At 47.7% G+C, this 27,375-nt stretch overlaps 1 protein-coding gene across 1 annotated transcript in view; it reads left to right on the top strand.

The window, feature by feature from the left end:
• LOC138511164 (sphingomyelin phosphodiesterase 5-like) overlaps positions 1-27,375 on the top strand; it is a 197,476-nt gene that overhangs the window by 115,146 nt on the left and 54,955 nt on the right. The window contains exons 3-4 of the mRNA XM_069626670.1: positions 3,859-3,931; positions 5,858-5,998. Coding sequence (XP_069482771.1) covers positions 3,859-3,931; positions 5,858-5,998 — 214 coding nt within the window. The remainder of the gene's footprint in view (positions 1-3,858; positions 3,932-5,857; positions 5,999-27,375) is intronic.

Genomic DNA, 27,375 nt, shown 5'->3' with positions numbered 1-27,375 from the left:
CATTATGTTTGAAAATAGACCCGCTAGGAAACCCGCCAGCAAACCCGAGAAAGCCTTGTAGAAGCCTGCGGTGAATCCATCCTCCCCCGGGCCCTACCCAGCTTCAGCCCTGATATTGCTTTCAGCACCTCCTCCTCTGTTATAGGGACATCTAGGGCCGCGGATTCCAACATTCCAAGGGTCGGGAGTGAGACCCCATTGAGGTATGCCTCCCATCTTCCCTCTCCACTACCCCCTCTCTTCCGTATAGATTCTCGTGAAAACTAGCATTTCTCTGTCTTCCGGATCCTTACATTTCCCCTCTACATCATCCCCGATTTGTTGGACCCACCTGTCCGCTCTCTGACCTCTGAGTTTGGCCGCCAGCATAGCATCGGCCTTGTTCCCCCTCTCGTAGTACCTCCGACGCAGGTGTTGAGTCCCGCTACTATTTAGCCCAATTCTAGATCCCTGAGTTCCTGTCTCTTTTCCCTCGCCAGGCCTAGATCCCTCTCTTTTTCTCCTTCCCCCTTACCCTCAGATCTTTCTAGGGAGAGTATATCCGACCTCAATCTGTGAGCTAGAAGGTTCCTTTCTCTTTTCTTGGAGGCTCCTTCACTTATCAGCCTACCCCTCCAAGTTGCCTCCGCTGCCTCCCATAAGATATCCCGATCCACTTCGCCCGTGTCATTTAGCTCGAAATATTCTCTGATAGCCGAGGACATTTCTTCTCTAAAGACTGCCTCCCTGAGCGGAAAGTCGTTGCATTTCCACAAAGATTCCCTGGTCTTTAAGCCAGAGATGCTTAGGTCCGGCCCAGACCATATCATGGTCTGACCAACTGACAGGGCGAATATCACACGCGTCTATTCTACTCATGAACTGGTGACCTGTGAACAGATAATCTATTCTTGTCCTTGTCCCATGGGCTGCTGAGTAAAAGGTGTACCCCTTTGCTCTTGGGTGACGTTCCCTCCAAATGTCCACGTCCCCTTTCCCATATCAGGTCTCTGAGCCCCCATTCCGGGCCTCCCCCCACGCCGCCTGGGGTTGGGTGGCCCCCCCGCTATGGTCCAAATCCCGGTCCGCCCACATGTTGAGGTCCCCACCCAGTACCAGGAGACCTTCCGCCCTGCGCATCACCTCTCCCATGGCCTCGTGGATGAATTCCTTGTGGCCTACATTGGGACAGTAAATGGATACCAAGGAGACTCCTGAGTTGTGGAGATTACCGGATACCATCAGGATCCTCCCTCTCCCCATGGGAAACCTCTGTTAGTTTTTGGTGCCTGTGGATCAGGATTCCAACCCCTGCCTTTTTAGTGGCACTGGATGCCCAACATACCTGGCCCACATGCGATCCGGGGATGGCCCTCTCCTCACCCTTCACCAATCTGGTCTCCTGCACAAAGAGGATGTCTGTCCCCGCGTTCTTCATTTCTCGCCCTAGAAGAGAGCGCTTAGTTGGGGAGTTAAGCCCTTTGACGTTGAGTGAGCCAATTCTGATCATCTCGACCCGGCCCTTTCTCTCATGGTCTGCCATTACTCCCAAGCATGGTGTTCATCGGCTTCCCGATTCGGCGGGAGCTGCCCTGTCCCCGTTATGGCTGGATCCGAGGAGATCCCGAGAGTTCCTTCCTCTCCGGCGAAACCGCTGGAGAGAACTGATAGCACCGGAGAGTGGGGTCTGCTCCAGGATCGGGAGTAGGGCAGGCACCCGGGAGATGGCACCGCTATGCAGGGTCCCCCTGGAATGTTCTAGAAGCTCAGGACGGGGATCACGGCCCCTTCTTGTTGTAGGGTGCCGCGGCCACAATGCCAACACCAACCTGCTTCCCCCCCCCCCTCTTCGGCTCCTCACCTTGTATCGGCGGCTGATTTCGGGCCGGGCCACTCCGTGGGGCTCGAGAGCAGTGGGAGCGCGGTCCCTCACGTGTGCGGCCCGACTTTCTCTGGGTCCTCTGTGGTCCAGGCGCCCAGGCTTTCACGCGGGGCGCCTGCTGGGGAGCGCCTGGATCGGCGCAGGGCAGTCCCGTCCTCTCTCGTTAGGGACGGGTCCGGAGCGGCCTCGTCTTTCTCCCCCCAGCGTTCTGGTATCTGGCCCCTGGTGTCTCTCTCCGGGCTGTGGACGAGGGGGTGCCTCCCCCAGCGCCCCGGCTTCCCTGGTATTGTGGTGATTGTAGGGGGGGGTAGTTCCCACGCCGCTGGCGGTTCCTGTGCTGTAGGCGCTGCTCGCGTTCGGCGGGCAGTGTCTTTCGCGCTCCAGGCGACTCTCTCCGTGGTTGCGCCTAGGAAGGCTGGCGGCTCGGGCTGCTGGGCGAGTGGGGCTTCCCCTTTTATCCGGGGACAGAGGTCTCCTGTGGGGCTGCTTTAAAATCCCGGCCGGGGATCCTCGAAGCACACAAGGCCCCGCAGTGCTGACGGAGCACGAGCTCACAGGTCCGTCATGTTCCGCGCCCCCTGGCGGTCTCGGAAGTACTTTTTTGCCTCTATTATCTTGTTCTTGTAGCTGATATCCCCCCATCATTCCTGAGCTGCCCTAAAATCATCCCGTTGAAGAGAGCCACCCTTTTGGAGTCAGGGTGTTGCCTGCTTTATAGTTTTGTTTTGAGGTGCGAGGGACGGAAATCTGTTTGGGATGCAGGACAGTGGTCTATTTGTTTTGGACGGACATTCTGTTGCTATCCTTAGTTTTGGTTGAGGCAGGGAAAACCCCTCTTAGTTATAGGGGCAGGTAGGGTTCTTGCTCATTTTCAGTCCAATATAAGTCTATACCAACAAGCGTGCTACTTTGTTGTCCCAAGTCTATTTCTTCACCCTTACACTAGTCATCAAGTACATAATTGCAATAATTAGCACAGTACACTTTATGAATGGGGGAGTTTTAGTTTCTGCTTTATTTAAGGTTTGGTTCCTGAGTCTCTGATGGTAGTGTACGCCCTCCGTGGAGGGGCTGGTCCCTGTTTAGCTCAAGGACTTTTGGACTTACTTCTCTATTTATTGGTTTTCCACTAGAACAGCGTAGGGCCTAATCGGCGATGCTAGGACCCCCATCCCTGCACCCGAATGCAAAGCGTGCCTAATGGGCGATGCTAGGACCCCAGCCCTGCACCCGAACGCAAAGCTTGCCTAGTCTCGCAGGCCTAATCGGTGATGCTAGAACCCCAGCCCTGCACCCGAACGCAAAGCTTGCCTAGTCGCGCAGGCCTAATCAGTGATGCTAGGACCCTAGCCCTAAACCCAAATGCAAAGCTTGCCTAGTTGCGCAGGCCTAATCAGTGATGCTAGAACCCCAGCCCTGCACCCGAACGCAAAGCTTGCCTAGTCGCGCAGGCCTAATCAGTGATGCTAGAACCCCAGCCCTAAACCCAAACGCAAAGCTTGCCTAGTCGCGCAGGCCTAATCAGTGATGCTAGGACCCTAGCCCTAAACCCAAACGCAAAGCTTGCCTATTCGCGCAGGCCTAATCAGTGATGCTAGGACCCTAGCCCTAAACCCAAACGCAAAGCTTGCCTAGTTGCGCAGGCCTAATCAGTGATGCTAGGACACCAGCCCTAAACCCGCACGCAAAACATGTCTAGTCGCACAGACCTAATCGGTGATGCTAGGACCATAGCTCTGAACTCAAATGCAAAGCTTGTATAGTCAGCTGCTTGGTTAGTGAAAATGGAACTTGACTCACCCCCAGAATAAACCAAGGCTCATCCTCTGTATGAAGTTGTTCCCTCTGAAGCCCTCCACCCCCCCGCCCAAAGCTAAGAATTCCTTTGGCCCGACTGTTACAGCCACTCCCCAACCAAGTGCCTTGCAGTGATTTCAGTTTGTAGAGCTGTGCTGTACCACAAGTCTATTCATTCAATCATTTTCTTTGTTCATTAGGTGCTTGTTGGCGTCATTTGTGGAAAGAGAATTGTGGGATACATGAACTGCACCCACCTGCATGCACCTGAAGGTATGTGTCTGTCCCTGAGAAAGTCTTAAAGCATTACACCCCTATTCTTATCGGACAGGGTTATTCTTGGTCAGCAAGTTCTGGTGTAATGCCCCAATTGATGTTCGGGGGTTCCAGCTGTGCTTATGTGCACCTCTCCTTCTTCATCCCGGCATCAGCCAGCAAGCTGGTGGAGATGAAGGCAGCCGGGCCAATCGAAGGCTTGGAATCACATGCACGTTGTAACTATGTTCTAGTGCTTGGAATGACTCTATTGGTTGATTGGATAAGTGCTCAGAGAAGTCAGCAGAGGGCTCTTTCACTTCCTGACTAGCTGTTTCCAAACCCCGCCTCTTGGAATCTTCACACATTCACTTTTACCACATCTCAGCCTGTGGGTAGATTGACTTGCTGTAGGGTTTTGGGATTCTCGCGTGCTAGCTCGTGTGATGTGGTCTGTGTGGGCCATGATGCTACGGTGTAGAGCAGTCAGGGTTGAAATGAGAGGAATTCATGCTTTTTTCATTTGTTTTGGTTTGCTGGCCTGGCATTGGGTACGGCACATATTCGGTTGCATGTTTGTGAGTGTTTCAAATAGTCATTTTGCAAGGATTAACTGAAAGATACTTTGAGAGTGAATGAGAATGTGTGAAAGCAAAAGTGGAATGGGCAGTGAGTGACTGATGTTTGAGTGAGTGGGATAAATGGTTACGCAGGAGGAAGGAGAGAGCAGATTGAGTTGGGAGAGGTGTGGGTTGGTGGAGTAAGTGGTAGACAAGGTTAAGGAATGAGTAGTGGAAGGAATTGGATGTTTGGATTGTGGTGGAGAGAGAGGTGAGATGGGTTGAGCAGTCTGGATGGTGGCCATGTTTCTGAAGTGGTTTCAGTGAGATCTTGAGTGAGTATGGAATCCGGTACAGCTAGTGGAATGGAAGAGTGCGATGCGGGGGGAGTCTGTAGAGAGTGAGCTTCGAGGTGTGCTGTGAGTGCGGTCCATTGGGTGGGTGGCAACAACGAGTAATAAACTGAAGTGGAATCTGTAGGCTCACTAAATGAAGGGGAGTGTGGGGTGAGTGGTTGAGTTGTGCAAGACGTGGGTGGAGTGTAAGACTGAGTGGGTGAACAAATGGAGCATGAAGTGGGTAGTTGGGCAAAGGAGAAGCACAGGTGGCACCAAGGAGGAAATGGAAGAAGTGGTGGTTTGAGTGGAAAGCCTCAAGCATGGGGTTATTGGCTCCTGTGTCACTGTTCATGGCCGAAGCCAATATGCGTAGCTCTGCACCCGACCAATCCTTGCTTCTCTTGATCTTGTTGCCTAGGTAACCAACCTATCCATTGAGTGTCTCCCAGCTGACTGCAATAACGGCTACGTGCAATGTAGTATACTTCCGTTCCCTGCATCTCTTGCTCCCATGCAGGGCAGCTCCTTATCTTACCAATCGCTGGATCGCTTGCTCTTGTCCCCCAGCTGATGGCCATATATGCTCAGGGCAGCTCCTTACCAATCACTGTATTTCTTGTTCTTCTCCCTCAGCTGATGGCCATATCTGCTGCGAGCAGATCCTTACCTTACCAATTGGTGTATCACTTCCTCTTGTCCCCCAGCTGATGGCCCTATCCACTGCAAGCTGCCCTTACCAATCGCTGTATCGCATGCTCTTGTCCCCCAGCTGATGGCCATATGCGCTGCGTGCAGCTCCTTAACAATCACTGTCTTGCATGCTCTAGTCTCCCAGCTGATGGCCATATCATCTGCGTGCAGCTCCTTACCTTACCAATCACTATCTCTTGCTCTTGTCCCCCAGCTGATGGACATGTCCATTCAGGGCAGCTCTTTACCTTACCAATCACTGTATTGCTTGCTCTTGTCCCCCAGCTGATGGCCATATCCGCTGCGTGCAGCTCCTTACCTTACCAATCACTGTATTGCTTGCTGTTGTCCCCCAGCTGACGGCCATATCCGCTGCGCGCAGCTCAGCACACTGATGACGTGGATCAGCGAGTTCCAAGAGAAGAATACAGCCAGTAGTGATCTCGTTGCCTTTGATGTTCTTTGTGGAGACTTCAACTTTGATAACTGTTCACCAGGTCAGTTCCTTTTAAACTTCCTTGGGATACTGATGTTTGGTGGTTTGTGCCTTTAGTAGAAGCTTCCTTACTAGCACTCGGGGAGTCCTCCCAAGATCCTGGTATACAGGGAGCCAGGAAGATGGTGCTTCTACACATCCTGATTCCGGCTGATTGTGGCTTGCAATCCTGTGTGCAGGTGTGGAAAACTTAAGTGGCCACCGATTTCAGGGTTTTTCTTCATAGTCTGGCACTTGTACTTTTGCTTCTAGCTTTATAATTACAAGACTAGATGTCCCACACTGGAAAGGGCATCCTGGACGGGAAGAACAAATCCCATGAGACCCCTTGATTTCTTTGCAGGTGTGTATTTCTAGCTCCTGAACTCAAGACGTACATGTTGAGGTCTGCTTGAGCGCTATGCCGTTACTACAGCCACCGTTGGCCCGTCCAGTAGTGGGGATTAAACCTACCATTTTAAGTCTTTGTTGCAGGAATGTATCTGATCTTTGATGTAACCCTTCATATGTTTGCTGTGTATAGGTGATTCAAATCTGGGCCTTGAGAACCTGCCATAGGCTTTCAGTGGAGTGGTGGTCGCAGATCTGTGAAGGGCGAGTCCTTGTCATGTGTCTTAAGAGGGCCAATAAACAGAGAAAGATGTCCTCTAGGCGAAGGCTTCCCAACCTGTTACTGAGGGGAGATGGGCTCCGTTCAGGGGAGCTAGGGAGTAAGCACTCCTCTTTGTTTCATTATTGGCCATGAGGATTTTTATCTGGTCTACAGACACAGGTATCCTCCCTTTGTGGAACCCGAGCCGCCGCTAGCAATCCCTGCTCGGTCTGCCTGGGGCACATCATGCAAGTGGCTCTGTCTGTGGACCTCCAGGGCATCTGAGGACTGGGTGCATGATGGATTTGTCGAAATTGCTGTGAGCTTCATGGCGTTAAAGCAGTTATTCACCTTGTGTGTGTAACATCTATAGGTTTGGGGTGGGGGCGCTTCTCTGTTGCACCTTCAAGCATGCCGATGACGCGCCCCTCCTTAATAATAAATAATCCAGATTATCTGGCAATCATCAGACCAACCTCTGCCAAGTGCGGCACACCAGTATTGGCAGCTGCTGCCAGTCATCGACGCTGTGCCCGTCTCGAGTTAAATGACTAATTCCAGCCTAGACTCCGGCGGGGCGCAGAATCCATCCTCCTAAACAGTCAGAAGAAGCTGCTTCATACTAGTCCCATTGTTCTTAAATGACCAGTCGACGGACTTGGATACAGTGAATCACCGGTTTATCACTGTATTTCAATACACTGACTGGGGAATTTGATGGGTTTTGATGGCACAAGGCTTAAAACATTTTTCTTACCATCCCATTTCACTGTACCCACCATGGCATACGGGGCCCATACATGCCCTCTCCTGCCCGGGACACCCTGGCTGGGTTAATGTATTCTCACAACACCCAGCTGCACCCAAAACTCCAAGTGTTATGGAGACCTTCTGGTGACGGTCTACAATATGTTGAAGTTTGGATGGGTTCCAAGTCCCTAAGAGCCATCGTAATCCACAGTTACACCAGAGAGCCATGCTTCAAATGCCTTTTATCCGGATTAGAATCTGGAGAGTCAAACTTCCACTCTGGGTGCTCAAGAGTTACGGCTTGAGAGGTGAGCAAACTTGGCTAGTAATCGGCCTGGCAGGTCTGAGCTAAGCAAAGTGTCTCAATGAGATCTCGGGGCCGATAGCAGCCAAGTCCGTCCACCATCAAAGGCCTTAATACTATTAGCACCCTTGGTCGCCCTCCCAGTTGCCAATGGAAATCAAGTGCATACAAATCTATTTGGCCACTACGTAAAATGGAAAAAGGCAGCATAGGTCCTATTTGTCTGTTCTTGACGGTCATCTTGGGGCAACGGAGGTGGCAGTGAAGGACCGGAGTCCCAGATGGCATGGTGAGCGGGGTGTGTGGCCTGAGGAGGTGGCAACTTGGGAGTAGGAAGGGGCATCAACGACCGGGGTACGGCGTACAAAACGAGAGGACACGGTGGAAAAAATGGCAGCCTGGGGTTATACAGGCCACCTTCCAGCCAATGGGCTCATTACCCATCACCTCTCCCCAGGGTGCTAATTAAAAGCAAATAACTGTAGTAAGAGTTGGGAGAAACCTGAAGGTGTTTCACCCGCTAGTCCCAGAGGATGTGTCATCCAGGTGGGCAAGACACAGCCATCGCTATTGGATCCAGTTCCTGGGGGTGTACCAGCGTCGAGGATCACCTCGATGAGCGGTCTTCGGGGAGTGGAAATAGGACACTGGAGGGTGAAACAAGGGATTTCCTTCCTTATGACACCTTTTCCCCATCCTGCTTAGTGGGATACTTAGAAAATCTCCCGCCCCCCCCTTTCCAACGCGAACCCTTACTCACACCATGAGCGACAATTGACTAATACCAGAGCCGTTTACCTGAGATGTCCCAGCAAAAGGGTCAGGCAGAGTCCGACAACTACACACACCTGACTGCCCTTTCCCTTCCCCATAGGGATAAAAGGAGGAGCACAAGAGCACACTCTGAGCAAGGCCAAACGCACGAGGAAGCTGCTTTTCCAGGACGGCAGTTCAAACGGAGGAGAAAGGCGGCGAGACCTGAAAGGATGTCAAGGGGGGAGTTGCCCTTGCCAACCCAGACCCGCAAAGCCTCCGACAAAGGAAACATAAACTGGGAATCGCAGCTGGAGAATGGTGCGATGGTTCTCATCGGTCCAATGAGACTCGAATGGGAATGGGGAGTAATTATTTTCGGCGCCCGGCAATGGGGAATTTACAGGACCGCCGGGGCTGTAATGCCCCAGTAAGTCCCAATTGCCGTTTTTCCTGGCACAGCTACTGCCGGAGTCATAATGAGGCCCATTGAGACTTTGCAATATACAAATAAGGAGATTGTTATTGAAAGGCGGTAGTGAGCCCGACTGAGGGACGTCAAGAGAAAAGCTAAGGGAAGTGAATCCCACATTGTGAAGAAGCAAAGTGAACTACATTGTAACGACAAGTATGAACCCGACTGAGGGATGTCCACAGTGAGTGGTTGGTCTGAGCCCGACTGAGGGAGGCTGACAACTGAGAGAAGGACTGGAGCCCAGCTGAGGGCGATCGAAGGGTGAAGGGTTATCACCTGTCGTGAAGATTAACAGAAGGAACTTTTGTTTTGTTGGCATATTGGGCCCTCTGAAGCAGGAGACTTTGCATGAGAAGAGACTTGGGCACAGAAGGCCCTGCTATTGGGAAAGGGAACTGTAAGCTTGTGCTAGAAAAACCCAGGAGTTTGCTGTGCTAGAGTCCCGCCTTGTCCCGTGCTAAAAATGTATAGGCCCTTTCCATTTCACTAGACTCCACTAGGACTGTATTATTATTATTTCATGGTCGTAGCTTGCTCCCATCTTAGATTTAGGTTTAGATTAGGCATTTATCTGATCCATTTTACAGTTAAATAAACTCTCTTGAACTGTGATCACTTGTCGGTCTTGCTTTGATACCATTCCTTCCCTACAGAGTGGATAGCCTGCTCCTGTATCCTCATCCCTGCTGTATAAGGTGCATGATGGATTGTAGCACGGCCAAGCGCCTTATATGTGAAACTGTAGTAAATATTAAACCATTTACCTTTCCTCTGCCCACTCTTTTGCCTGTAAGACCACTTTCTCTGAAGATGTGCATTTCCGAGAGGGCAGTGTTCAGGAGCCTGGCATGCCGCTCCCCAGGAATGGTCAAGGGCTACTGCACCGCCACCCATGAGCCTCAGGGGCTGAAGAGGAGAGACTATCCTGCAAGGTTCTCACTCTTGGGCCATAAAAACATCTGGAGTTTTCCTTCTCAGTTCCTCTTGCTCTGTGTATGATCAGGGAAGTGGAGGCATGAAATATCTCATATGTGGCGGTTCTTAGCACAGCTTTGTAAAAATGAAAGCAAAAGTGATAGGACACATATAAGTTCAGGAACACCAGATTTCTCAACGTTTCACCACAACTCAAATGGTGAGATAACCGTTTTGCTGCCTTTAAATGAAAAATACACAAACAAAGTAATTTGCACCTTACAAGTGTATCCCGTTCTCCACCCAACAATAAAACACAGTGGCTTTACAACAACATTTAAAGTCTAGGTAGTGTAAGGAACCTCTGGTGGCAACAGTAAAGACAGACACAAGTTATCACAGTTAAAGGGTGTATATTAAACTGTAAATGCAGGGTGGAAAAACCTAAATCTAAGATGGGAGCAAGCTTCGACCATCAAATGAAAAATAAGGCAGCCCTAGTGGCGTTGTGTCAAAATAAAAAGGCCAATACTAAAAAAACATGATTGCCAATTCCTTACAACTAATTACAGAAAAAGTGTGGGATGAGGTTTAAATAAAGAAAGAAGTGTTCACAAATAAGAAGTCAGGATGTGATTGCCAGGAGTCTCCCTTCCCATGTTTTCAGCACGGGAGAAGGTGGGACTTTGGAGCACAGCACACGCTTGAGCTTTCCCAGCACGAGCCGACAGTTGCAGACCAGCCATCGGGTTCTTCGATGGTTAAGTCTCTTTTCAAGTAAAGGGTCATTTGCCTTTGAGGGCCTGATGTCTTCAACAAACACAAAGTTCTGTTCCACATATACTTTGGGTGATGGTTTCACCCCTTTGTCCTCCTCTTCCGGGCGCAGACCCTTCACAAATCCTATACCACAAATCAACAAAACACTTCCTTTTCCAATGAACTTTGGGTGATAACTTTCCACCCCTGGATCTTCCTCTTTTGGGCTCGGACCCCTTTCAGACGTTCGCCTCCCTCCTTCGGGTTCACTACGGCTTTTCTCACTTTCACAAGTCTTAAAGTCTTTTAAAAAAATTCACTGTGGATGTCCCTCGGTCGGGCTCGCTCCTGTCAACACTGTTCATATGGACTTCAGGCTTCGCTCCTTTTTGTAAGCATCATTCTGCCGGGTTCGCTTTGGCCAACTTTTACTAAACAGTTCACTGTGGACATCAGTCTGCTGGGTTCACTCTTGTCAACACGCTGTTCTTTGGGATTTTAGACTTTGCCCCTTTTCATTGGCATCGGTCCTCCGGGTTCACTCTTGCTAATCTTTGTAACACACTGTTCATCCGCTTTGTTTCACCAATCAGGATTCATCTCCCTGTCTTTCACATTTCACCAAGTGGGATTCATTTCCCTTAGCTTCGCAATCATCTGTAGGTCAAAGACTTTCGGGGGTACAGAGGATTTTACAAGACCCTGTGTGACCACTTTGACCTTTTTCGCCTCTTTAGGGCTTATGGTTATGGTAGTTTCTACCATCGGGTAATCACTGTGGTGCCAGACTCCTCTGTTGCTTGTTTCCCCCCTCTTTCATCAATAGTTCCTTTTAAACCTTTCAAAGTTCAACTTAGCCGTTGACTACTTTTCGCTCAAAACAGGTGATCCTCCCTCACTGGTCCACCCCCAGGAACTGGCTCCAACAGCGATGGCCGTGTCCTGGCCACCTGGATGGCAGACCCCGGGGATTAGCCAGGGAGACCCCTTCAGGTTTCTTACAGTATTGAGCCCTAGCATTCCTTCTGGTACCTCACAATGGTGGCATGTTTTTGGGTATATACATTTATTGATCAAGAAAGGTTGTGAAAAGGTCCTCTGTTATGTCCAGTTGTCAGGGTACTTCTTAAGCATACTCATGTAGTCAGCTGTGATCTTCAGGTTACTTTAATCAGGTTTCATCACAAGGAGATAGGAAGAACAGTACTAGGGAAGCCCACTGGCTTCCACCACCCAGGCTACATCATCTACTGCCCCGGATGGAATCTCATACACGCAGCATTCCAGTCAGTCACTCTCCTGGCATTCCATTCATGACCTCACACCTGCAGACACATGGCATGCATTCCATTCATGACCTCACACCTGCAGACACATGGCATGCATTCCATTCATGACCTCACACCTGCAGACACACGGCATGCATTCCATTCATGACCTCACACCTGCAGACACACGGCATGCATTCCATTCATGACCTCACACCTGCAGACACACGGCATGCATTCCATTCATGACCTCACACCTGCAGACACACGGCATGCGTTCCATTCATGACCTCACACCTGCAGACACACGGCATGCGTTCCATTCATGACCTCACACCTGCAGACACACGGCATGCATTCCATTCATGACCTCGCACCTGCAGACACACGGCATGCATTCCATTCATGACCCCACACCTGCAGAGACACAGCATGCATTCCATTCATGACCTTACACCTGCAGACACATGGCATGCATTCAGTGGGGAGGATAGAGCGGAGAATAAGCTTGTAATATGAATACCATTCCTAGCAGCCTCTCTATCCCTAAATCTAAGATGGAGTTCCATACCCCACACAAACTAATGAACACAGTCAGGATGTCCAAAAGTAAAAGGTCTGTCCCAGTTCTATTCCCAAAACCTATTTCTGTCCCTCACTCTATAAACTGACAAAATGGTGCAGGGATGATAGCACTCTAAAGAAAATGGTGTTCATCAGGCACCATAAACGTTCTCAGCAGTAGGACTTCCAAAGGATTCAAAAACAATATTCAAGAAATAATGTTCCAATATTAGGGGGTTGCTCCATTCCACTAGACTTCAAAAAGGACAAATGTCTTTCTAGTCTCTTCTCATAAAAAACAATGCTACAGCACCTTTCTCAGTCTTGGTTCCAGCTTTCTATTTGGGTGCTAGTCCCAGACTCGCAATTGCTGTCCACAATAGCCTGGTTCACTCTCCTGCCAAGCTAACGTTTCTTTTATCTTGCCTTTGCTTGTCATGCTTTCATTTGCCATAGATTCATTATTGATTGGGGTGACTACCCCTTGGTTTTCTGTACCTCTGTGTGTTAGACCAAAATGTTCTGGGACCCTTCTTCGGTCCTTTTCATGCTTGTCCCATCTTCCCCAGACCTCCTGTTAGTTCCCACCAGCCCACGTACCTTCATGTTGGGTCTGCGTTTTATGGGCTGTATGATTTCTTAAGGGCAGATAAGAGGGCAATTTAATTCCTGAAAAGGGGTTGAAGGACTTTCAGCGGGGTTATACCGCGTCTCCTGAAGATGATCGGCCCTAATCCCACAAGGGGCTTCCCTTCCCGGGTGATCCTCCCACTGTGCACTGCCCCAAAGTGGATTATTGGACTGTGTATTCACCGCTTCTGCCCCCTGGGCAAGGTCTGCCCTCCCACCCTCCCCCCAGAGGAGAAAGGATGACGACCTCAGATTCATCACATTATTGTGTGAGGGAAAATGTCTCCTTTTAAAAAAACAACTTTCAAAAGAGCAAAGTAACCCGTGTCATGGTGATGACACAACAGACGACGTGAGACACCAGCCTTAATTCGCACTTTATTTACCTCCGGAGAGGGTTGGAAGACTTCCTACGGGACCTGGGAGATTCCATCTAAAGCGCACAAGAAACCGTAGCAAGTTCATCTTATCCTCCATCTAGACAAAGGTCAAATCCCTAGCCTGACCAACCAGAAATGAGGGTTGTGACACCCTAGATGTGTCCTTCAGTTATCTCTGTGTCGGGGTATTTACAGTGCCCCATCACGCGTCTACTAAGCCTCGTGCTTTGTCAAGAAGATGCCCGTTTGCTTTAGGGGACTCCTTGCATAGGCTTTTCTTCCCAAAAACTGTATCCTTTTCAGGCTGCAGGCCTTCTCTCTGAGCCCGAGTCAGACACACATTCTTCATTCTTCAAACTCTTCAAGTTTTCAGCATCGGCCAGATTCCATCGACAACAAGACTGCAAAGCTTTTCTCTTCCTCAACTGCAGCAATTTTAGAGCTACCACCAGGATCACACTGCTACTTCTCAGTGGTCTCTAGGTCTGGAAGGTTTCTGGGCTGTATCTCCAAGCACTCTAGTCACACTTCTTTTCTGGTTCTAGGATGTCTCTGGGATGTAGCTCCTAGCAGGCGAGTCCCACTTCTTCTCTGTGATCCCTGGCTCTGGAATGCTTCTGGGCTGTAGTTCTTAGCACGCTAGTCACACTTTTTCTCTGTGTTCTCTGGTTCTGGGATGCCTCTTGGCTGTAGCTCCTTGCAGGCTAATCACACTTCACTGTTGTCTCTGGCTCTTGAATGCTTCTGGACTGTAGCTCCTTTCCCGCTAGTCGCACTTTTCTCTGTGGTCTCTGGCTCTGGAATGCTTCTGGGCTGTAGCTCCTAGCAGGCTAGTCACACATCTCTGTTGTCGCTGTCTCTGGAATGTATCTGGGCTATATGATATGATATATGATATGGCATTTATAACATGCCTATACACAAGTGTTTCGAGGCGTGACGAGGCAGGGAGGGGGGAACAGTGGGAAGAACAGACAACGATCCTACTGTCATTCAGATTGCAAAGTGCATGGGAAGGGGAAAAGTGCATGGGGGAAGGGGCGGTGACAGTGCAGTACATGGGATAGTAGAATACGTAGATGAATACAACAGCCGGATGGTGGCAAGTGCAAGGTAAGAGCAGGCATAACTGCTGGTAGGGGGACTGTAGGGATACAGAATACCGTCCTCAGATGCGAGGGTTGCCAGTGAGGCAGTGCAGGTGTGCAAGTGGCAGTGTCTGGGCCCAGGTCAGAAAGAGTGGCCAGGTAGCCAGTGAAGATTTAGCCAGGAATTAGCAGGGGAGGGGGGGAGAGAACGCAGAAGCAAAGAGGAAGGTTTTGAGGTGCTTCCGGAACCGGATATCGTTCTCCTCAAGTTCAGGGAGGAAGGAAGGCTGTTCCAGAGGGAGGCTCCTGCCGAGGAGAGAGATCTACCACCAACTCGTTGCTTGGAGAAGCGGCTGACACTGAGGGAGTTGGAGGCGGATGAGCACGCTAGTCACACTTCTTCTCTGTGGTCTCTGGTTCTGGGATGCCTCTGGGCTGTAGCTCCTAGCAGGCTAGTCACACCTTCTCTGCGGTCTCTGACTTTAGAATACTTCTGGGCTATTTCTCCTAGAATGCAAATCACACTTTTTCTTGGTTGTCTGCCTCTGGAATACTTCTGGCCTATAGCTCTTAGCAGGCTAGTCACTCTACTTCGCAGTTGTTTCTGGCTCTGCAATGCTTCTTGGTTGTAGCGCCTAGCAGGCTATTCTTTTTTTTTCTCTATGGTCTCTGGTTCTGGACTGTGTCTGGGCTGTAGCTCCTAGCAAGCTAGCCACATTTCTTCTCTGTGGTCTCAGGCTCTGGAATGCATCTGGGTTCTAGCTCTTAGCAGTCTAGTCACATTTCATCTCTGTGTCTCTGGAATGCCCTGGGCTAAAGCTCCTAGCAGTCTAGTCACACTTCTTCTCTGTAGGCTCTGGCTCTGGAATGCCTCGAGGCTGTAACTCCTAGCAGGCTAGTCATGCTTCATCTATTTGGTCTCTGACTCTGGAATGCTCCGGGGTATAGCTCCTGGCAGAGTAGTCACACTTCTTATCTGTGGTCTCTGGCATGCTCCTTGGCTGTAGCTCATAGCAGGTAGTCCCACTTCTTTGTTGTCTCTGGCTCTGGAATTTGCCTGGGCTGTAGAACCTAGCAGACTAGTCACAATTCTTCTCTGTGGTCTCTGGCTCTGGAATGCTTTTGGGCTGTAGATCCTAGCAGGCTAGCCACACATTTCTCTGGTGTCTGGCTCTGGCATTCTTCTTTGCTGTAGCTCCTAGAAGGCTAGTCACACTTCTCTGGCTCTGGAAAGCTTGTTGGCTGTAGCTCATTGCATGCTATTAACACTTCCCTGTGGTCTCTGTCTCTGGCATGCTTCTTGGCTGTAGATCCTAGCAGGCTAGTGTAAAGACTGGAGGTGGGTATCTCTCTATATAGCAGAGGAGAGGCATAGAGGACCCCAGCCGATATTCTCTATGGGGTAGCTATGGTCAAGCAATCAAGGCCTAGCTTCTCAGGAGGTGATGCAGGCTGGTTCTTAAGTACAGTGTAGCCCCCAAGCACCCACAAAGGAATGTCCACACACTGTATTAGTGAAAACACAGTCTTTATATAATTAAGGCTTAAGGTTATATACACAATCACAATAACTCACTTTGTGCTCAGTTCATCTACAATGGCAAATATCTACAGTTCTACGTGGTACTACATTTACTATCAGATTTCATTAAAGTGCATCAACTGTACGGTGGTCAAATGTCACACAAATCAATTATAAAAGGAACCAACAATAGACCTAGGAGGAAAGCAGGTTGGTTTAGAACAATTGGCAGAATACTGGCCCTGTTTACCTAGACACAGTTCTGTGTGGAGATCCCCCCCCACCTGGGCAACCTGTAAATAAAGCTATATCGTACAAGCCCAGTCCATATATATTGTTCACAAGAGTCTTATTTCCTTCTAAATAGTTCTACCACCCCAATGTACCTGGAATAGCAGAGTTCAATGTCGGGTCGTCGACGGATCCTTCTTGACAAGCTCCCTTTAAGGCAGGAGCCACGGATCATCAAGATCCCACGAGGAAAAGGGTGAACAATGTCGGAGAGGCGGCAGCTCTGTTCCTGGCGGTGCTCGTTGACGATCGGTCGTTGATGTCCTGTGAAGAAGCGTGCGGCCACCTCGGCGACGATAGTTCGGGACCGCAAAGAGTCTATGAAGAACTTTGGCCCAGCAGTGGTCGACGGTGCAGGCGAGAGCGTCCTTGGATCAAATGTTCTTAGGCAAAGGGAGCACTGCAGCTCCGGTCGGTGATGGCAGTCGTCGACGATGATGGACTTTAATGTCCGGGCGCTTCTCTTCGTTATTCTGCGGCGGTCCCCGTCTCCGGTTGGCAGCCTTTCGTAGGTCTGTCTACCACAGAGCTTTGGCAAAGATCAGCTGGTGAACGATGGTCCCTCGTACCTCGGGGAGAGGTCTCCTAGCCAGGTCCTCTCTTGGAGCAGTTGTTGGAGACACAACAGCTTTCAGATCGACGAAGTAGAGCAACAGCAATTCTTCTCTTCCAGCAGGGCTTCAAGGTTAATCATCAGTTTCAACTTCAGCTTCTGAACGAATTCTAGCAGTGAGAGGCCACCAGATCTACTAGTTGGTATTTCATTCATTCTGCTGGGTCACACTCAGGCAGCCAATCACTCAGGGCATTCTTGCAGGCATGCAGCCAATTGGGTGCATAGTGCATTTAGGCCATTCACTTCTCTCCAGACACTCACAACAAGTAATGTGTACTGGGACACGTACCCAGCCATTCAACACTCCACACTGCATTCATACCAGTTTCGGGCAGGGCTGTCTCAGTCTGTGTCACACACCAGATACTAGACATCCACAACAAGAAATGCATATTCATCACTTACTCCATTCACCCAGGTCCCACCCCATGGGCGTACCCACAACATACGGTCATTGGGAAGGCTCCAGCCAATCTGGTCGGCACTTCCCCCACACTACCATATATGGAACTTCCACCCAACAGCGAGTCAGGGGGAAGGGACAGAGGCAGGGCTTCCCGGGACTTCGGGAAAACAAGGAAACCGGCGATGGACGGCAAGAGGCCATGGGGCCCTCTTGTCTCCATCAGGAATCAACGGATTCCATTGGCAGGGCCTGGGCATCCCAAAATGGAGGATGCTCATGACTGTTGTCAATTCAGCAAGGAGCGGCCACCAGCCCATACCCTACTCTGTGTGCCACACACAGGTGCCCAAAAACATAGGGCCTCATTACGAGGTGGGCGGAAAGCGGTTAACGGTGCTGGTAAAGGCACCAGAGCCGTTAACCCCATACTGCCCTATTACGAGGTCCCCTTGCGGGACCCGCTCTGGACGTCATTAACGGGCCCGTTGTTAGCATGTTCCCCATTCCCATTGAGCCCTATGGGGGCTCAAATGGGAGTGGGGATGGTCTGGGTTCCCTGAATGGGGAAATACCGGGCCCTCCAAAGTCGGAATGGCCCGGTATTTCCCCATTCAGGGAACCCGGACCCGAGTTTGGAGACAGCCATGCCCTTACTAAGGGCGTGGCTACCTCCAAACTCGTAATGAGGCCCATACACTAGGAGTACAGGGTTGTACTCGCCATGGGTGCTATAAGGGTATCTGAAGGGTCTGTTGCTGCACCTCCAGGAGTCCCACATGAACTCCTGCATGGAAAACACAACAGAATACACAATAAAAGCAATAAAGGACAAGAATACAGAGGCCCTGTCCCTCCAGTGCGTTTCCAGCATCACAGCTAGTCCCACCTCTCTGTGGTCTGTGGCTCTGGACTGCTTCTGGACTGTAGATCTAGCAGGCTATGCACACCTCTCTGTGGTCTCTCGCTCTGGCATGCTTCTTAGCTGTAGCTCCTTGCAGGCTAGTCACGCTTCTTATCTGTGGTCTCTGGCATGCTTCTCGGCTGTAAATCCTAGCAGGCTAGTCACACATCTCTCTGGTGGCATACTTCTTTGCTGTAGCTCCTAGAAGGCTAGTCACACTTATCTGTGGTCTCTTGTTCTGGAATGCTTCTGGGCTGTAGCTCCTTGCAGACTAGTCAAACTTATCTGTGTTCTCTGGCTCTGGAATGCTTCTGGGCTGTGGCTCCTTGCAGGCTAGTCACACTTATCTGTGCTCTCTGGCTCTGGAATGCTTCTGGGCTGTAGCTCCTAGCAGGCTAGTCACACCTCTCTGTGGTCTCTGGCTCTGGAATGCTTCTGCGCTGTAGCTCCTTGCAGGCTAGTCACACCTCTCTGTGGTCTTTGGTTCTGGAATGCTTCTGGGCTGTAGCTCCTTGCAGACTAGTCACACTTATCTGTGTTCTCTGGCTCTGGAATGCATTTGGGCTGTAGCTCCTAGCAGGCTAGTCACACCTCTCTCTGGTCTCTGGCTCTGGAATGCTTCTGCGCTGTAGCTCCTTGCAGGCTAGTCGCACCTCTCTGTGGTCTCTGGCTCTGGAATGCTTCTGGGCTGTAGCTCCTTGCAGGCTAGTCACACCTCTCTGTGGTCTCTTGTTCTGGAATGCTTCTGCGCTGTATCTCCTTGCAGGCTAGTCACACTTATCTGTGGTCTCTGGCTCTGGAATGCTTCTGGGCTGTAGCTCCTTGCAGACTAGTCGCACCTCTCTGTGGTCTCTGGCTCTGGAATGCTTCTGGGCTGTAGCTCCTTGCAGGCTAGTCACACCTCTCTGTGGTCTCTGGCTCTGGAATGCTTCTGGGCTGTAGCTCCTTGCAGACTAGTCACACCTCTCTGTGGTCTCTGGCTCTGGAATGCTTCTGGGCTGTAGCTCCTTGCAGGCTAGTCACACCTCTCTGTGGTCTCTTGTTCTGGAATGCTTCTGCGCTGTATCTCCTTGCAGGCTAGTCACACTTATCTGTGGTCTCTGGCTCTGGAATGCTTCTGGGCTGTAGATCCTAGCAGGCGGGTCATGCTTCTTCTGTGGTCTCTGGCTCTGGAATGCTTCTGGGCTGTAGCTCCTTGCAGGCTAGTCACACCTCTCTGTGGTCTCTTGTTCTGGAATGCTTCTGGGCTGTAGCTCCTTGCAGACTAGTCACACTTATCTGTGTTCTCTGGCTCTGGAATGCATTTGGGCTGTAGCTCCTAGCAGGCTAGTCACACCTCTCTCTGGTCTCTGGCTCTGGAATGCTTCTGCGCTGTAGCTCCTTGCAGGCTAGTCACACCTCTCTGTGGTCTCTGGCTCTGGAATGCTTCTGGGCTGTAGCTCCTTGCAGGCTAGTCACACCTCTCTGTGGTCTCTGGCTCTGGAATGCTTCTGGGCTGTAGCTCCTTGCAGGCTAGTCACACTTATCTGTGGTCTCTGGCTCTGGAATGCTTCTGGGCTGTAGCTCCTTGCAGACTAGTCACACCTCTCTGTGGTCTCTGGCTCTGGAATGCTTCTGGGCTGTAGCTCCTTGCAGGCTAGTCACACCTCTCTGTGGTCTCTGGCTCTGGAATGCTTCTGCGCTGTAGCTCCTTGCAGGCTAGTCACACCTCTCTGTGGTCTTTGGTTCTGGAATGCTTCTGGGCTGTAGCTCCTTGCAGACTAGTCACACTTATCTGTGTTCTCTGGCTCTGGAATGCTTCTGGGCTGTAGCTCCTTGCAGGCTAGTCACACTTATCTGTGGTCTCTGGCTCTGGCATGCATTTGGGCTGTAGCTCCTAGCAGGCTAGTCACACCTCTCTCTGGTCTCTGGCATGCTTCTGCGCTGTAGCTCCTTGCAGGCTAGTCACACCTCTCTGTGGTCTCTGGCTCTGGAATGCTTCTGGGCTGTAGCTCCTTGCAGGCTAGTCACACCTCTCTGTGGTCTCTTGTTCTGGAATGCTTCTGCGCTGTATCTCCTTGCAGGCTAGTCACACTTATCTGTGGTCTCTGGCTCTGGAATGCTTCTGGGCTGTAGCTCCTTGCAGGCTAGTCACACCTCTCTGTGGTCTCTGGCTCTGGAATGCTTCTGGGCTGTAGCTCCTTGCAGGCTAGTCACACCTCTCTGTGGTCTCTGGCTCTGGAATGCTTCTGGGCTGTAGATCCTAGCAGGCGGGTCATGCTTCTTCTGTGGTCTCTGGCTCTGGAACACATCTATGGATTACATTCCTAACATCTCCACAGCTTGGTGAAATGTGCCTACTTTAAATACTACAGGCCTTCTATACATTTCCCACTAAGCACTCTGATCATTTTCCATTTTCCCAAATAGCCCTGTGTCTTGGGATTGTTCAGGGCCTCATGGTGTAGATGGACTCATATATTATTGTGTGTCATGTTATGAAAACGTTCATTACATGTCATTTCACGCATTGACATGTAATATTGTGACTAACAGCACTTTATCCTTATAACCTCATGAATGCCCACCTTATGTCGCGTTCTAGGAAGATGGAACTACTCTCGCAGTTCTGATATTGCTGCCAGCACTTGCACTTTATTTGCTGTATGTGATGAGCACCTTCATTGCACATCGCTTCAAGCATTGACCTGAGCTATTGCTGATAACTTCAGCACTTTATCCTTATAACCTCATGAATGCCCACCTTATGTCGTGTTCTAGGAAGATGGAACTACTCTCGCAGTTCTGATATTGCTGCCAGCACTTGCACTTTATTTGCTGTATGTGATGAGCACCTTCATTACACATCGCTTCAAGCATTGACCTGAGCTATTGCTGATAACTTCAGCACTTTATCCTTATAACCTCATGAATGCCCACCTTATGTCGTGTTCTAGGAAGATGGAACTACTCTCGCAGTTCTGATATTGCTGCCAGCACTTGCACTTTATTTGCTGTATGTGATGAGCACCTTCATTACACATCGCTTCAAGCATTGACCTGAGCTATTGCTGATAACTTCAGCACTTTATCCTTATAACCTCATGAATGCCCACCTTATGTCGCGTTCTAGGAAGATGGAACTACTCTCGCAGTTCTGATATTGCTGCCAGCACTTGCACTTTATTTGCTGTATGTGATGAGCACCTTCATTACACATCGCTTCAAGCATTGACCTGAGCTATTGCTGATAACTTCAGCACTTTATCATCATGATTTATTGAATGCTGCTTTATTCTTGGATATGCATTTGCACTTTACAGAGTTTGCTGCTTCCCATCTACCAATTCCCCGCGCTTGCACTTTAGCTTATTACATCTGATTCCGAATACTCTTTAGCATCGGCAGGCATTTGCACTTTATCTGCATGCAACTGCCTGACCACACCAGCAGGTCTGTGCGTTCTTTCCGGTTCACTGTGACTGCAGACCATTGGGATTGTGGTGTGTTTGTGAAATGTTAATACTGCATAGTTGATGGAGGCACCACATGCCGTTGCTGAGAGCACTTGCACTCGACGAGCTTCACCCCTTCATTATATTCCCATACCTGAGGCCTTTTTTCCAAGTAATCCACAATATTTCTCATTAAAAACTCACCATACCACAAATCCCACATACTAATTCTAAGTTTCCACATAGTTTTGTGACTTTTTTAACCTTTTTTGGTGTTCGATCTGTCTTTCGGACGGCACGCATGTCCGCGAACCGCGTACAAGCACCCCTATAAAAGACCACGCCCTAGAGCTCATTCTCATTGTGTTTCTGGCTATTCCACAGAGCACACTACATTTTGCTGCATACTTTGCAGATTTTGAGATTTCCATCTCCAAGCCGATGACATCCATGGCTCCACTATTGCCACCTGGTGCTACATCTGCCTCAGCACCAATCCCACCCCGTCCACCACCACCATCTACCCAAGGGCCTGAAGAGGGGAACAGGAGTGAGAATACAGTGGAGGAAGAAGAGGATGACGAGGATGAGGTAGAGGAAAACCCTACTACCTGCACTCGGCGTGATTCTTGGGTGTGGCGGTTGTTTACCGTTCATGGGAATGGTCCTAAGGCTCGTGCGAACCGTGTCACCTGCAATGAGTGCAAAATGGTACACAGTCGCGGGAGGCATCGTTCGTATAGCTTTGGGACCACTACCATGAAGCGACACCTCAACTCATTCCACACTGGGGCCATTCGCAAGGTTGTACCTTGCGAAGAGCATAGTAGGTTGATTGCCTCTACTTCATCCTGCGTTTCTGATCCTGTCACCACAAGGAACACCTCTGTGGGTCAGCGTCTTCCTCAAGCTGCCTCACAGGCCATACAGAATTCTGATGACCCTTACCTTTCGAGGGTCACAGTTGTATGTATGTACTGTGACACAGTACTCTGCAGGGGGGAGCGACTTCGGAGTGATTTTGAGACTATCGTCTCAGAGCACGAGAAGACCTGCTCACTACCCAAATAAAACCCACACTACATCTTCCTCTCTCAGCTCGCCCTTTCTTATCCCTGTGGTTGGTGTCCCCCCTTTACCCTCCTTACCCCTCCTCTCCTAGTGTCGTGTATAAAAAACCAAAAAAAATACAAAATAACAAAAATAAAAAATAAAATAAGGCTCTTTTTAGAGCCGCCTTTCACAGTTAAAAAATAGAAGTGAAGATAAATAAAGCAGGGCCCTTTGTATTTCTTAAAAGTCCGCGGACAGTTCGCGAACATAAAAAAAATTGGGGTGCTTCCCTACTGTAACCATTGCATTTTTCTCTGGGAGGAAGTGGTGGCTCTGAAAAGAGCCTTTGGGAGGTGTTTGTATGTCAAAAATTACAAATACTTAACACCTACTTCAAAATGAATGCTGTATTTCTAAAAAAAAGGTCGCAATGCATTTTGTATATTTCTCAGAAAAATCTGATTGCCAGCATAAGTAAGATGGACTCCGTCTCTGCGAAAAATGTATGCACTATGAAACATAATATTTTCATTGTGAAAAGAGGCATGCCAAAATCTCTTAGGAAGGCACAAACAGCCTTATTGACATTACGCCTTGCTTTCTCCGTTTGTGGACCACGTGAGAAAGAACAAAGCCACATTTGTGTCTGCGCAATCCGTGAAAAAATTACTTTGGAGTTTGGAAACATGTCCATGATCTTCTGAAGTCCTTCTTTCATTGCAAATTGCAAAGAAATTCCAGACACATGTCCTAAACTGTTCCCTCCACAATGAATTACAATTATGTCTGGATGTTCCTCTATCTACAAAGTTGCACAGAAAGGTAGCAAGTCCAACCACTTCATTCCACGCACTCCATGCCAGTGCACTTCCACATGTGGGAATCCAATATCTATAGATACTCCACAGCTTTCTGCATGCACCTTCAACCAATGTATCCACGAGTCTCCCAAAATCCACACAATCTGTTTTTTGAAACACTCAGCCATAGCTATCTGTTCTTCTCTCAGCAAAAACAATTTCTGAGAAAACCTCTCCTAGCACAACACACTCACTAAACTTTACTGACCAATCCCTTGCTACATTCAATCTCATTTGCATGCCTCCCCACCCCAAATTCCCCGGATGTAATACGCGGTGTCCTAGAACTACCGCCATGTCCGTGAACATATCGTAACATGGACAGCCCTTCTACCATTTCCACTTCACTCTCTGTGCCATTCCCTCATTGGATGTACCTAAGAAATCACATGACCATCCACCAATCAAATCCAAGACCTCTACATGTAACTGCATCATCCTAGATCAGCACTGCAAATGTACGGTGAATCTCTCGCAGTACAAGTCTCATACCATTGGCAAGCACGATCTACGAGAAATACTATACAAGTCTCCAAGATTTCTACTTGCAGCTTCTCCCATATCCATATGCATGAACACAAACTACAGGTATGCATATTTTCTATACAGTACATGAACACATTTCCTATCCGACTTTTACCTTGTATAATCTGTAAAATGAATCTACGATCATTTTTTCATTGTCCTAAAATGAACTGTGACTTACAAACCTTTATACCGTTTAATTTCTTCATACACACACACACACACACAAACGCAAATAATATTAAACTAACATTTTTGAAATAAAATATATAGACTACATATAATCAAACAAAATTACATGCACACTCTATGATCACATCTCAATAACATTTGTACAAACACATTGGTTTTAATTTTTTAATCTATATAATTACTTACATTTATATAGGACAAGCACGCTATGACATTCACTCACTATTACGTGGAAAAGCAGGCTATGACATTGACTCACTATTACGTGGAAAAGCTTAGTTACAAGAATAGTGGTATACAATTGTACATTATGAATTTCACAAGCCATACTAAAGATATTTTCTTTCCTACAGTTAGTCATGAGATAATTTTAATGGTTTTAAAGAAGGCGCTGAACATTTCAATTTAAAAAAATCTGTCAAATTAAAAACAGTGCTACATACAAACCAAAATACAAATTTCTTTCTTTTACAATTGCAGTGAAGACCATTCTCCAGAAAAGAAACAGCCGAATTTGAAATACAAGAACAACTAAGAAGCAAACTGCTCATTTTAGAAAAAAAGTAAGTAGAATGTTACCATGATATTTGAATTATTAATCAAACACACTGTAAAGTTAAATCATGCTATTTCTGTGCCTAAAAATAGAGATTCTGCACCATTCTGACCAAAAATCCCCCCGTTTTAAACAGTGATTTACTGGCAGAATGGCCCACAACTTCCTATTTTTCGACACACAAATTACCCAACTCAGCCGCTAGAATTTAGATGTTATAGAACAAACAACTGTTTTAATTGTATAGCTTTAGATATACTATTTACACTTCTCCACACCACTGGCTTACTTTTTTCTGTCATCTGAACCCCAGTTTAGTAACACATTAATTCAAGAATACCCATCCCCAGTAGTTGTACTTCCCAATGCACAATCACACACCATTACATACATCTTTATCATCTCAAACACTCATGCACACAACACACATGCATTTCAGAATAGCCCAACCCATACCTTCTGTATTTTTTTCAACAGACTGTGAATAATGCCTACCAAAAAGCAACTCCGTAGAAAGGAACGCAGAATTAGAGCAAATGAAAAGAAAAGTCTCCAACATAAACATCCATCTATAGCAGAATTCGTAAAAAAAAGTTGAAACACAACAGCTAATACAGTCATGTAATGAAACAGAAGAAGTTTCTAGTACAAAAACTTTGCCTCCTCAGTGCAGTGCAATTCTTCTCAAAAGAGTTATTTATTTTAGTGTTAAACAGAATGAAACCCCTAACAAAACTAATAACTAAATTACAAAAAAGACTTCTCAATAAACAAAATGTCAACAGAAATAACTTCTTAAATATCTGTGGAGGTGAATGGAGTCACACTACAAGCACAGAACCATACTTTAATGAAGAAGCGTACAACCAAAAGCAAACAAATACAATTGCCATACATAGCAGTGGTCGCGGTTATGGAAAAGTTAACAATACCATAATGGAACAAGAAGTACTCCTTACAAAAATATGCCCTGAAAACATAGATTTACCCCTCCATTCAACTGAATCAGAACATCTAGTTTACAAATGGCCATGCACGTCAATGTGTAACATTCCCAAAAAAAGTTCAAGTCTTTACGCCAATTCCTCAATCAATATGTGAAAAGCAAAGACAAAATCAAAATTAAACTACTGCAAAACATGGATGCTTGTCCAGTACGCAAGCTCACAGGACTGCAAGGACATTCGTTGGCCTGCATATCAGGACCTACTTGCAAAACAACCTTCCATGATATCAAAAGGATATCAACACACCATGCAAGTATAAGAAATCTAGTTTATAAACTGTACTATGCTAAAAGTCCTGCTTTAGCACTAGCCAATTTAAATAACATTCTTCTACATGGTACAGCAAAAGACATACTAAAAGAAATCGACTATATCCAAACAAAATATTTCGGTAGTGAAACCCACTTTCAAGATGAATTAGCTGTAAACCAACTTCGTAACACATCTGCACATGGCAACCTTTCACTACACACATACAAAAAAGAAATACTAAAATTTGAAAGTACTTCAGCTGAAGTACCAAACCACGTGTGTGTATGTTGCCGCAGAACTTTTTATAAAAGTAACACAAAAACTATAGACCTATCATACAAAATAGAAGACAATGAAGATTCTAAATGGTTTGAATTAGCTCTCTACCTTATAGCAGAAAACAAATACGAAATAACTGACCCATAATACTTTGCAGTTACTGCACTACAAAACTTGACAACAACCAAGCTCCTTCACGTGCTATCACAAATAACTTGGAATTATATCCACTACCAAAACCCCTTCAACAACTTAATTTATGAGAGCATCATAATTCAAACAGTGCACCCATTTCAAACAATAATACGCCTTCAACCAAAAACTGCAAAATTACCTCCCTCTGAATTAGTGAAAGGTATTTGTGGAAAAGTAGTGTATTTACCATTTAGATCTAAAAGAAAATGTGCACACTCTAGGAGTGCAACGTCCAATGCAACAATGTTTAATTATCTTGGTAAATGGAGTACCTACAAAAGACAAACAAATTTGTTAACAACTGGTAGATTTACATAAAGTTAGAGAAACCCTGCAATATCTTAAAGAGAATAATGAATATTACAAAGAAATTAATATTGAAGAAAACTTGAAAGATACAACTGAAATAATTCAAGAGACACAAGAAGCTAGTCAATTTGAGCTCCTAGATCCTGCTACAATATCAAACACATTAGACCATTCTACAATTCTACAATTCATCCATTGCACTCTAATGACACCATAGAAACTGGAAACGTACCAAATGCGTCAAACTAAAGGATCACCAATCAGCATATGGGAAAAAAGTATAGAAGCATGTGCTTTTCCTCTACTCTTTCCTACTGGTAAAGGAGGAAGATACGATGATAGACCTGTTCAAATATCAGCATCAGAATATCGCTCATTACGAATGTATTCTGAAGATCCCAGATTTCGACAAAATGTGGAATACATATTCCACCTAGTCTTTGAAAGTGAACTAGCAACTTTGTTACAGAGTTGCACACATATTAAAATCAGGATCACACTT

This window comes from Ambystoma mexicanum, chromosome 6p (assembly GCF_040938575.1).
Source record: "Ambystoma mexicanum isolate Mex_15411 chromosome 6p, UKY_AmexF1_1, whole genome shotgun sequence".
NCBI lineage: Eukaryota > Metazoa > Chordata > Amphibia > Caudata > Ambystomatidae > Ambystoma > Ambystoma mexicanum.
This window is presented reverse-complemented; position numbering and strand designations above follow the sequence as displayed.